This window comes from Penicillium daleae (assembly GCF_028827525.1).
Source record: "Penicillium daleae strain IBT 16125 chromosome Unknown utg000001l_segment0_segment0, whole genome shotgun sequence".
In the NCBI taxonomy this organism is placed as follows: Eukaryota; Fungi; Ascomycota; class Eurotiomycetes; order Eurotiales; family Aspergillaceae; genus Penicillium; species Penicillium daleae.
Genome location: NW_026623149.1, coordinates 2,392,083 through 2,404,650, shown reverse-complemented (window position 1 = coordinate 2,404,650; position 12,568 = coordinate 2,392,083). Strand labels below are relative to the sequence as shown.

The following is a 12,568-nucleotide window of genomic DNA, read 5'->3' as shown; positions in this document are numbered from 1 at the left end:
GAGTAGATAAATAAGAATGGGATTTTTCCATCTATTTCACGTCAATGTTTACTCCGAGTATTAGCCACCGAAGTTGCAAGCAGGCTGTCGAGAGTCTCAATGGGATTTGTGACCATGCTCGAGGTCTGAGGAGATCTATGTGAAGTAGTGTTCATACAATGTCCATTAAGGTAATGAGTTGGCAAGCATTGCTGAACTCATATTTTGAAACGCCGAAACTGAAGACTGGATGGGTCTCTCACTTGGATGTGGATGTCCTACTAGGCAGAGCGAGGTTGCCTGTGAAGGTAAACAGATCTGGTAGGGAGAGGCGCACAGACCAACTGCGCAACCTCCCGCCCCAAGTTCGCCGCGAACCGATGGCCAGCTCCTCGATTTCTCCCAATCCCGCATCTTGCTGATACAGCCTCTCAGGGTATAAGAATCCTTGTCTCCCTGCGTGCTGTGTCTTAAATCTTTTCTTCTTCATACTTTCCTTTCACATATCCAGGGTTGCGCCCGTGCTCCCAGTAGGCGGTCGCCTGGTGACAGCCCGCAAAGCCCGCGGACTGCATTGAATCTAACCCAAGCGCGGTGGCTGTTCTGCCTCCCCTTTTACCTCGTCTGGCAGCCTTTCATCCAGTTCAGCTGAAAGCCGGCATCTGACATCGCCGTTCGTGGGCCCCTCAATCCCCTACCGCCCGCGTCTTTGTCTCCCAAGCTACGACTCGCTGGACGGCTTGGGTACGCCAGACCCTTCCTATCTCTCACTGTTGCGTGCGCGCACCGTCTTTTACTCGTACTGACCTGTCCGAATGACCATTACAGATTAGAGACGCATTGATTCAGCGACTGAAATCATATCGCTCATACGACACAAGTCACCCTTCACTCGGAAAGTCTAGACATACCCCGACAGAATGTCAAACTTCCTCAACCAGGACTTTGGATCGGACGAGGAGGACGATGACTTCAATCCCGTCGCTGCGGAGGAGTCTGACGTCGAGGATGCCAAGGTCAGTAGCAGGCAGTACGGAATGGTAGTGAGAGACGTCACTAACACAGCTACAATGAACAGCCACAGAAGAGACGCGCGAGTCCTGAGGATGCCGCGGATGATGTGAAATACGATCGCGATGATGCTGAAGACAACGACGCCAAGGAGGACATCGATGATGACGCTGATGGAGGCGCCGGAGATAATGACGAGAATGGAGATGAAGACGAGGAGGATGAGGACGACGAGGACGATGAGCAAGCAGTGGTTTGTACCTCCCAGCTGGCTTAAATCAGCTGAAGCACTAGCATTAACGCATGATCATTCTTTTCTAGGAACGTCCTCGCAAGCGCCGGCGAGGCGGTGTACACTCTTTCTTCGAAGAAGAGGCCGGTGTCGACGAAGAAGAAGACGAAGCCGAGGACGAGGAGGATGAGCTCGCCGAATTCGGTACCGAAATGCATCCCGACGATCTCGATGCCCTGCCTGCCGGCGCCGAGACCGATGACCGCCGTCACCGACAGCTGGACCGTCAGCGTGAGCTAGACGCCACAATGGATGCAGAGAAGCAGGCACAGATGCTCAAAGAGCGCTATGGACGAAACCGTGCCGCTGCGACAGATGCTCTGGTGATTCCCAAACGACTGCTCCTCCCCAGTGTGGAAGATCCCAGCATTTGGGGCTGCCGCTGCAAGCCTGGTAAGGAGAAGGAGGTCGTCTACTCTATCCAGAAGCGCATGGAGGAACGACCCGCCAATTCGCGTAACCCAATCCGACTCATCTCCGCATTCGAGCGTGGAAACATCATGCAGGGTTGGTTCTACTGCGAGGCGCGCAGACAGGCCGATGTCACCGATGCCCTGGAAGGCATAGCATTCTACTATCCGTCTCAGAAAATGACTCTGGTTCCCGTCAAGGAGATGCCTGATCTGCTACGCGTGCAGAAATCCGAGGAGTTGATGCCTGGTGGTTGGGTCCGCATCAAGCGCGGCACGTACCAGGGTGATCTTGCCCAAATTGAAGAAGTCGAGACCAACGGTTTGAACGTCACCGTTCGGCTGGTCCCCCGCCTGGACTATGGTATGAATGACGATAACGCTGCTATGCTCGGCCCCGATGGCAAGCGCAAGCGCGCCACTGTGAACAAAGTCAGACCCCCGCAACGCCCATTCAGTGAGGCAGAGGCCAAGAAGAAGCATGCCAAGTACCTTTCCGCTACATCTGGACTGGGTGGCAAGTCATGGAGCTACCTCAACGAGACCTATATCGATGGGTTCCTCATCAAGGACATGCGTGTCCAGCACTTGATCACTAAGAATGTCAACCCCCGGTTGGAGGAAGTGACCATGTTTGCGCGAGGAGGCGAGGACGGAACTGCGAACTTGGACTTGGCCTCTCTTGCCGAGACATTGAAGAACTCGACTGCCGAGGATTCCTACCAACCCGGCGACCCTGTCGAAGTGTACCGTGGTGAACAACAGGGCTTGATCGGTCGAACTGTTTCGACCCGTGGTGATATTGTGTCACTTCAAGTCACTGAGGGAGATCTGGCTGGCCAGACCATCGACGCTCCTATCCGTACTCTTCGCAAGCGTTTCCGCGAGGGTGATCACGTTAAGGTTATTGGAGGCAGTCGGTATCAGAATGAACTCGGTATGGTCGTTCAAGTCAAGGACGACACTGTTACCCTGCTCAGCGATATGAGCATGCAGGAGATCACAGTATTCAGCAAGGATCTCCGCCTTTCTGCTGAGATGGCTGCTGATGGCCAACTTGGCATTTACGATGTTCACGATCTCGTTCAGCTTGAGTAAGTACATCCTAAGCTTTTATTTCTCTAAATTGTACTAACCCGGTGTAGTGCTGCGACCGTCGCGTGTGTGATCAAGGTTGACCGTGAATCTCTGCGTGTCGTGGACCAGAATGGTTCCCTTCGAAATGTTCTGCCAACCCAGATTGCCAACAAGCTTGCCCCTCGTCGTGATGCTGTCGCAACTGACCGCAATGGAGCAGAAATTCGCAATGGCGACACTGTCCGTGAGGTTTATGGAGAGCAGCGAAGCGGAGTTATTACTCACATCTACCGCTCTTTCCTCTTCTTGCACAACAAAGCTCAGACCGAGAATGCAGGTATCTCTGTGGTGCGAACAACTAATGTTGTTACCGTGTCTGCCAGGGGTGGTCGTCATACTGGTCCTGACTTGACCAAGATGAACCCTGCCATGGCAATGCAGGCCCCGGGTGGTGGTAATCCCAACATGCCGCCCCCTCGCCGTGGTGGCCGCGATCGCCTGATCGGAAAGACTGTGGCTGTTCGCAAGGGTCGCTACAAGGGTCTGGTCGGTATCGTCCGGAATGCAGATGATGAGTACGCTCAGGTTGAACTTTACACCACCAACAAGCCAGTTCTATTACAGCGGGAGATCCTCGTCCCCAAAGAGTATGTCACTCCAATCCATCATTCCTTCTTCAAATCACTAACTTGTTCTACAGCCCGATCTCTAAGCAAACGTTGGATATTGGCGGTGGCAGACCAGGCTCGCGTGTCCCGTCTTATTCGGGCTCTGGGGCCCAAGGAGGTGGTTGGCAGGGCGGCCGCACTCCCATGGCTGCGGCAGATTCCTCGAGAACTCCGGCCTGGGGCGGTTCATCTTCACGGAGTAAGTCAAACACCTCGTGCACCTTGTGTTTTGCTCGTATATCCCGGATTATTCGTCTAACAAAGATCTGTAGCTCCTGCCTGGGGAGGCCTGAGCGGCTCTCGTACTCCTGCTTGGAAGAACGACGGATCGCGTACCTCGAACCCATATGCTGAAGGAAACCGTACAGCCTATGGCGGCCTGGGCAACCGTACTCCGGCCTGGAACTCTGGATCCCGCACCCCGCATGATTCTGGCTCTGGCTACGATGCCTTCGCTTCTGGATCGCGCACTCCGGCATGGGGCGCCGCAGGTGCTGGCAACCGTACCCCTGCCTGGGGTGGCTTGCCCAATAGCCGAGACCAGCGCGACTTCGACGACGCCCCGACACCAGGTGGCAACTACTCTGCTCCCACTCCCGGCGCTTACGGTGCTCCTACTCCTGGTGCTTCTGCACCAACACCTGGTGCATGGGCCGAAAGTGCTTCCACGCCCGGCGGAGCTTTCAGTGCTCCAACCCCTGGGGGATTGCCTAAGCGTGGAGGCTACGATGCCCCGACCCCTGCAGCCTTTGACGCACCAACCCCTGCGATGGGTGGCATCGCTGCCACCCCCGGTGCAGGCTATGGCGACGACGATGGAGGTCCCCGCTACGACGAGGGCACCCCAAGCCCTTGAATGTTTCCTCATCCCTTTCCAGTTTTATACCGTACCCGACACACTGAAAAAAGCTCGTCGACTCAACACAGCATGGATTTAGATATTGGATGGGCGTGGGATTGACTTCACATATGTACTCTATTTCAAAACTCGAATGTAATTCTTCAGAACAGCCGCAAATGACAATTCATTTGGGAGAATCCTGGTCCGAATACTCACGGAATAGTTGATTGTGTAGGCCTGCCTATGATGACTCGTCCAGATTGTGATTGTTCTGTCCTTGACCGTCTGCTCCCATTGGCCGTATCTTACATCATTTCCTCCCTCACATGCTCACCCTAGAGTACAGACTGAAATACTAGTTAATCGCTGTCGCTTAGCTACTCGGCCGAAGTCGCCCATCTGGCGCTAGTCGCAATTTCTTGGTTAATGCAATTTCCAGCGCCGAATTTCCGGACTCGGGACCGGCCGCCCGAAGCCCCCAGTTCGGCTAAACATTACAAATGCCGAGCTTAGATCCGGTCACTAATCCCCCCAATTTTACAAAATGTCATCCTGAGTGCGTGGTCAGAGGAGGGCTGGAAAGCCTGGGAATGACCGATTTATACGATGTGGCGCTTCTGGTCTCGCGACGCTGTTGAGAGTCGCGACGAGAAAAACGATGCTACTGCCCTTGACCCCGATTACATGGTTAAATGGGATATTGATGACCCGTTGAACCCGCAAAATTGGGCTGTTTCATATAAGTGGTGGGTGACTTTTCAGTTGGGTATGCTTGCTTTGGGTGGTAGTCTTGGTTCAAGCATTATCACGCCGGCCGACAACATTATCGCCGGTTATGTCGGTATTAGTAGCGAGGTGGCCGTCTTGGATGTCTCATTGTATCTGTGAGTGATTGCTCAGACGTCTTTTGTTTGGCTTGGGACTAGCTAACGTCTGCGCAAGCGTTGGCTTCATCTTTGGGCCTATCATCTGGGCGCCAGTTTCCGAGATCTGGGGTCGCAGAGTCAGCATTCTCCCACCAGTCTTTTGTCAAGCACTTCTTGCCATTGGCACGGCGAGAAGCACGAACGCGGCTGCGGTGTATTGTACACGCTTCTTCACTGGTTTCTTCGGTTCTGCCCCCATCAGTAATGTTATCGCCGCATTGGGTGATATCTGGAGTCGAGAGACGCGAGGCGTTGCTGTGAGCTTGTACGCGGTGGCTGTGAATGGTGGTCCAGCACTGGGTCCCATCATTGGCGCCGCCATCATCCTAAACCCTCGTCTTGACTGGCGCTGGTGCAGTTATATCTTGGCCATCTGGGTATTTGTCACCTTCCTCATGGCCTACTTCTTTCTACCCGAGGTATATCCGCCGGTCCTGTTGAAAAGAAAGGCACAGGGTCTTCGCAAAGAGTCGAATGATCCACGATACTTTCATCCGCATGAGCATATCCAACTTGACGTCCACTCCATCGTGACTAAACAGCTCTCCCGCCCAATGAAGATGCTCTTCACGGAACCTATCGTAACCTGCGTTGCGATATATGCTGCCTTCGTCTATGGTGTCCTGTACATTACGTTGGAAGTTTTTCCGATTGTGTTCCAGGAAATTCGTGGCTGGAATCCTCTCGTCGGCTCTTTGCCCTTCCTGGCACTATTGATTGGTGTCATATCCTCAGTGGGCGTCAACATTTGGAATCAATTCCGCTATAACCGGATCGCCAAAGCCGCCAACGGGAAGGCTGTCCCTGAAGCTCGTTTGCCGCCGATGGCCTTTGGGGCGGTATTCTTCGTTATTGGTGCATTCTGGTTTGCTTGGACGGCTGAGCCTCCTCATCACTGGATTCTGCCTTGCCTTGCGGCATTGTTTATCGGAGTTGGTTTCAACTGCATTTTTCAACAGTGTCTGAATTTTCTGGTTGATGTTTATGGAATTTATGCTGCTAGCTCTACCGCTGCGGTGACTTTTCTTCGAAGCATTATGGCGGCCGGTCTTCCTTTGGCGGCGAAGCCAATGATAAATGCCCTGGGCGTTGGTCCGGGTGTTTCTATTATCGGTGCTGTTGCTGCTGTTCTGCTGCCGATTCCGTTCTTGTTTATGAAATATGGGCCACGGATACGAAGGTTGTCAAAACTTGTGCCGGAGAATGTTAACTGAGGGAATGGGGTAACTCACAAATCGAGTTCGGTCAAAGAGGATCAGTTGAGATTTATTGACGGACAAGAGGGATACTGTACACAAACCTCCGAGAGGCCCTTGACAGGCCGGACTAATAAATATTCAGAGTTACACTGGGGAGTCGTCATTGAGGGCCTGCTTGCGGAACCATCTGTGTAGATTAGCCTAGAAAGAAATAAGCAAGCTTTCGTTTTCACAATGCACATAGATTTCTCCTGTTCACATTTTCATTCCTAGGTAAATAGAGCCTGTTATCTAGCCAGCTGGTGTCTTCATACCCATTGTGATGACTCTTGATTGGCTGAAGGACCACCAGCTGATTACTAACAAATGGCCTCAGGTTTCCGAGAGTCTTATCCGGTCCCAAGAGCTGCACGACAACGCTGTCCTATGAACCCACTGAACCCAATGCTCTCCAAGGTGATCTTTCGGAAATATCTCCAGACGAGGCTATTAGCTCATCGTGTTCCATAAATTTGGCGAGAGGTGGTTGGGTAATTAAATGTAATCCAACGTGCGAACCGATCGTCGTGTCATTTTCCGGGCTACTCAGCGGGAAACTAGCCTCGGAAATGTATCCGGAGAATGGCCACCCCCGGGACGTGGGATGGAATATCGCGGGGTATTTGTCTCCTGTATGATATAAAGACATCTTGACGCCTCGAGAAGGATGAGTGGCCAATCTAGTAATATCAATATGGCGACTATCACAGAAACAACCACGGGCGTGGGCGTTCAATCGTCGCAAAACCAAGATATCGCGACTCGCCTGCTGAATGGTACTTTCCACGCGAGCCACCCTCCATTCGAACAATTCGCGACCATTGATGGGCTGCTCAAGTCGCATGCGGCTCAGCCTGATGAATCCAAGGTCCCACTGATCTGCTATCCGATCCGGGGTGCTGCTGACTTTGAAGAACACACGGCTGGTGATATCGACCGCTATACGGATGTCGTTGCTCGATATTATATGGAGCGAGGTCTCCCGCCTGCCGTAAGAGCCCCGATAGTCCATGACCCAAAATTAGAGGACTGATCAAGGATAGGATCCGAGTCTTGAAGAGGCACCGGTGGTTGCGATCCTCGTTGGCTCCAGCTTCGAGGTTATTCTGACCATGTTTGCTTTGAATCGTCTCGGATATGCCGTACTCTTCCTATCAACACGCCTCACAGCCCCAGCATATGTACGCTTGCTTCAAATGACAAGCTGTACACATCTAGTTATCGCCAAACAGTTTGAACAGACGGTGCAAGATATCTGCGCAGAGCGACCTGGCTGCAGCAGTTTCCCTGTCCTGCAGCGGGGGGACTGGTTCAATCGTCAACCTAGCTCACCGCGTTTCGCACGATCTAACGTCGATCCAGCTCGAGAGGGCAAGAAGATTGCTTGGATCCTGCACTCTTCTGGAAGTACTGGCCATCCCAAGCCAATCTTCCTCACCAATCTCCAGACCCTGGCCAACTGGCGCAAGAGCTTTGGCTTCCGTTTCTTCACTGCCAGCCCTCTGTTCCATTCATTTGCTCTCATGGAGTTGGGTCGGGCATTTTATACGCGAGCAACGACATATTTCGGCAATCACTCTCTGCCAACTACATATCAGAACCTCTACGATGCTCTCCAGGTGGCACAGCCTGAGCAATTCAGCGCTGTCCCGTATGTCATCAAACTTCTGGCAGAGAAGCCCGAGGGCATCAAAGTGCTAGCCAAACCTCAGATCGTGCTTTTCGGAGGGTCGAGCTGCCCAGATGATTTGGGTGATCGTCTCGTTGCGCAGGGCGTCAATTTGGTTGCAAACTACGGCGCCACAGAGACCGGTCAAATCATGACCTCCTTCCGGCCTCCAGGCGATAACGAGTGGCAATATATGAGACTTCATCGGCCAGTGGCTGATTTTACCCTGATGGACGAGATCTCGCCCGGAGTTTTCGAGTGCGTTGCACTGGATGGCTTACCCAGTAAAGGACCCTCGAACTCCAAACCACCCTTTAGCGAAAAGAACCCAGAGAACAGCTTCCGGACGGCCGATTTGTTCACTCGGCATCCTGATCCCAAGAAGAGCAACTATTATAAATACCTGTCTCGACTGGATGACCGAATCACTCTTGTGAACGGCGAGAAAGTGCTTCCAATTCCAATTGAAGGTCGGATTCGAGAGGAGCCTCTCGTGCGAGAGTGCGTCGTTTTCGGCTTCCAACGTACTGTGCCTGGAGCCTTGATCTTCCGTGCAGCGGACAAGGCAACGGATCTGAAAGATGAAGAGTTCTTGGAAGCCATTTGGCCCGCTGTGGAGGCCGCAAATTCCAGGGCAGAAACTTTCTCTCGTATCCCCAAGGAATTGATCGTGGTGAAAGGTGCCGATGTGCCGTACGCTGGGACAGACAAGGGAACCTTTATCCGAGCTCAGGTCTACCAGCAATTTGCCGAAGATATCGAGACGGCCTATGTCAACTTTGGTGGAAATGGTAAGAAGGGCGAGCTTGCCTTGAGTGTGCCGGAACTGGAGGATTGGTTGCTGGCACGCTTCCGTGACGATCTCGATGTCCCATTGTCAAGCGCCGATTCCGATATTTTCTCTGCTGGTGTCGACAGCTTACAGACAACACAGATCTGGAGGTACATTGTGCGTGACCTGGATCTTGGAGAGAGCGGTAATGAATTGAGTCAAAACATTGTTTTCGAGAAGGGCACAGTCAGTGCTCTCGCAAATCATCTCTACCAGATGCGAACTGGACAGGAATTCGAGGCCGAAGATGAAGTTCAGATTATGCAGGAAATGATCGAGAAGTACTCACACTTCACTCGACACTACCCAACTATCTCGCAGCAGCCCGACAAGGAGGTTGTGATTGTCACCGGTGGCACGGGCAACCTGGGGGCCTTCATCGTCGCGGAAGTCCTCAAGCGGCCCAACGTCTCCGAAGTTTGGGCCCTCGTTCGAGCTCCTGGACAAGCAGCAGCGGGTGCTCGTCTCTCGAAAGCACTGGCTGACCGCAAAATTACTCTCACGGATGACGAGGCCGCCAAACTTCGGGCTGTTCCTAGCGACATGTCGCAGGCCAACCTGGGCTTGGATGGGTATGTCCTCGAACACTTACTTTCATCATTGACGTGCGTGATTCACAGTGCCTGGGCTGTCAACTTCAATCTCGGCGTGCGATCCTTCGAGCAGCAACACATCCGGGGAACATACAATCTCATCAACTTCTGTCTTCGCTCTAAGTTACCAACCCCTGCACAGTTCTTCTTCTGCTCAAGTGTCAGCACAGCCAGCGGTACCCCCAAGCCCGCATCAATTCGCGAAACTGCAATTGAAAACCTAAATCACGCACAGAACACGGGCTATGGTCGCTCAAAGCTGGTCACTGAACATATCACCCGAAATGCCATGCGACAGACTGATATGCAGGCTCGAGTTCTGAGAATCGGACAACTCGGTGGCGACACTGTGAGCGCTCAGTGGAATGAAACCGAAGCTGTTGCGCTCATGTTCCGCAGTGCATTGACGACTGGTGCCCTTCCTGAACTCCCGGAGAACCCGGCCTGGTTGCCCGTTGACCAATGTGCGCAAGCCGTTGCAGACCTCGCTATGAAGGGAACCGGGGCAAACCTGGAGGTGGATTTGGTGTATCACTTGGTCAACCCGAAGTCCTTCAGCTGGAAGGATGACTTGCTCCCTGCGCTGAAACAGGGCTCGGCTCTGCCGGAGTTTGAGGTTGTTTTGCCACAGGAGTGGCTTCAGCGATTGGCGTCTAGCGAGCAGGATCCAGAGAAGAACCCGAGTATCAAGCTCATTGACTTCTGGCGTAGCAAGTATGGGGGGCTTGGCCAGACACGAGTGGATGACTCGACTCCACAACAGAAAGCGCCAGGCCTTGACTTTGAGACTGATCGCACTGTTCAAGATTGTCCGTCCCTGGGTCTTCTCAAGGATCCCGTTGCCGAGGGCTTGATAAACAGATACATTGAGTCCTGGATGCAGCGATGGACGAAGTAAATTTTGTACATACATTTAGCTTTCAATTGAGAACGTTGATTTAAATCTATATATATCTCTCGCTTTCCGTATAACATACATGCCTCGAGCTAAGCTCGAATTGCCTTCTCAATAAGTTCAGCAGCCGCAAGACACTTCTCATCTTGAAAGCGGGGCGTAATAATTTGAATAGCACAAGGTGCTTCGTCTACTTCATCCGGGTAATCTGGCATCATGTCAGCAATTTACAAATCAGGAAGTATGCGGTTGGAATCACTCACAATCAGGCTGCACATCGTCACCCGTCTTCATCTCCTCTGGATCCAACTCTTTGGATGCCTTTCCAAACGGAATAATGCAAGCAGGATACTGAAACTTAGGTTAGTTTTTGCTAAACCAAGCAAGCTCAAAATGAACAGCACACTCACATCAAGCAAGTTCCACATCACTGTATACGGCGGCCAGCCATAAGTATCATACCCTACTGCTGTATTCTGTGAACCCGGAGCCAAAATCACGTCCAACTTCTTCTCCACCCACTCCTGACGCCAGGCATCAGATACCCTCCCCCTTGCTACATGCAGCTCATTCACCTTGTGAAGAGGATCCTGCTCCTGCTCCACCGGCCAAGGGCCCGAGAACATCGGCGAAGCAAACTTAGCCACCGAGGCGACCAGTGGCTCGCCGCTGGGGCCGATATTATCCACATGAGGACCGTAGGTGAAATACTGAAAGGTCAATCGTGAGGCATAAGCCACTGACAGATCCTCCTTGGTATCATTCTCAATACGGACGATTCGGTGTCCTGCCTTGGTCAAGGCCTCGACTGCACGATCCAAAGCACGTTTCACAGGAGGATGCAGAGGGAAATATTTGTCTTCAGACAACACGCCGATGGTGAGACTCCCATTACGGTCGTTGCCAACCGTCGGGGTCTTGTTCCACGGCACGGCAGCGGCTGTATGATCATATTCCCAGGAATTACCTGTTCCGACAACGGTGTCCATGAATAGCTTCAGATCTGTCAGGCTGTGGCCAAGTGGGCCAGCAGAAGGGATGAGTCCAGGCAAGCCTTCCATCGCGCCAGAGAATTGGCCACCGAAGGGAACTCGAGCAGTGGTTGGCTTGAATCCGTAGACACCGCAGCATAGAGATGGGATACGAATTGAACCTGCGATGTCGGTACCCACACCAAGGATTGAGCCTCGGAATGCTACTAGGGCGCCTTCGCCCCCGCTTGATCCGCCCGCAGTCAAGGAGGTGTTGTGCGGGTTGAGGGTGCGACCGAAGATGTTGTTTTCGGAGTCTCCGGTCTGATTGAGAAGGAGTTAGTTCTGATATCAATTCTCTCTGCGTCATCAAATCGGGTCTGCTCTTTGGCATTCTTACCATCATGGTCTGGGGAATATTGGTCTTGACATAAAGCACGGCTCCGAGTTCGAGGAGCATTGTCACCAGTGCGGAGTTGGTTGTCGCCGGGGCATTGTTCAAGCAGGCCACGTATCCCACAGTCGACTGGATGCCCTCTACACAGAAGCTATCCTTGAGACTGATGGGCAGTCCATGGAGAGGACCAATTGGCTTTCCTTCTCGTTGAAGATATTCATCGAGGAAGCGGGCTCGGTCCAGAGCTTCTGAAAAGAAGGTCTCTGTGAGACATGAAGTCTATAACGGAAGACAATGCGTGTTAGATAACACAATAATCAAACGAGTATAGAACATGCATCAATGACTGTACTTACCACCTGCTGTGCAATAGCTGCACGCTTCGAAAAGGCCGTCGTGACAACCAGCGAGCTAACCTGGCCCGAGGCCAACTTATCCAAGAGCTCTGCTGCGGTGTAGTTCTCCGTAACATCAAGCTCGAGGTCTGACAAGATGCCACTGCGACGCGGGAGATCATACTCGAGCAGATGAGTGGGCACTGCTTTCAGAACTTCCTCGCTCAGCTTCCACTCACGGGGGATTTTATCCTGGCATTCGTGGCGCTTGCGAGTGACCAATTCCTGCCAGTCGGCAGGTTGAGAAGTCTGAGGAGCTTCGGTCGCCATCAGAGAGAATCTTCTTTCGCGAGTCGTGGATGTTATTTCTCCTCCGGTTCCACGGCCGTGTTTATGTACCGTCAAACCTGCGTGATCTCAGTTTCCCCTCGTAT

The 12,568-nt window shown here is 52.6% G+C and overlaps 4 protein-coding genes across 4 annotated transcripts; 3 read left to right on the top strand and 1 right to left on the bottom strand.

Moving 5' to 3' along the window:
• Positions 1-899: 899 nt before the first annotated feature.
• spt5 (transcription elongation factor spt5) lies at positions 900-4,293 on the top strand (the record flags this gene model as incomplete). The annotated part of the gene is made up of 6 exons (XM_056904141.1): positions 900-995; positions 1,058-1,243; positions 1,312-2,786; positions 2,838-3,416; positions 3,470-3,636; positions 3,710-4,293. 6 exons carry the CDS (start codon positions 900-902, stop codon positions 4,291-4,293), a joined length of 3,087 nt encoding a protein of 1,028 aa, XP_056771908.1.
• A 591-nt stretch (positions 4,294-4,884) lies between these two features.
• N7458_000746 (MFS transporter) lies at positions 4,885-6,418 on the top strand (the record flags this gene model as incomplete). The annotated part of the gene is made up of 2 exons (XM_056904140.1): positions 4,885-5,162; positions 5,221-6,418. 2 exons carry the CDS (start codon positions 4,885-4,887, stop codon positions 6,416-6,418), a joined length of 1,476 nt encoding a protein of 491 aa, XP_056771907.1.
• Positions 6,419-7,136: 718 nt separating this feature from the next.
• Positions 7,137-10,434, top strand: N7458_000745 (uncharacterized protein; the record flags this gene model as incomplete). Its single annotated transcript, XM_056904139.1, has 2 exons — positions 7,137-7,433; positions 7,486-10,434. 2 exons carry the CDS (start codon positions 7,137-7,139, stop codon positions 10,432-10,434), a joined length of 3,246 nt encoding a protein of 1,081 aa, XP_056771906.1.
• An 89-nt stretch (positions 10,435-10,523) lies between these two features.
• On the bottom strand, positions 10,524-12,464 carry gmdB (general amidase GmdB; the record flags this gene model as incomplete). The annotated part of the gene is made up of 5 exons (XM_056904138.1): positions 10,524-10,639; positions 10,695-10,782; positions 10,842-11,726; positions 11,803-12,078; positions 12,156-12,464. 5 exons carry the CDS (start codon positions 12,462-12,464, stop codon positions 10,524-10,526), a joined length of 1,674 nt encoding a protein of 557 aa, XP_056771905.1.
• Between the last annotated feature and the right edge of the window lie 104 nt (positions 12,465-12,568).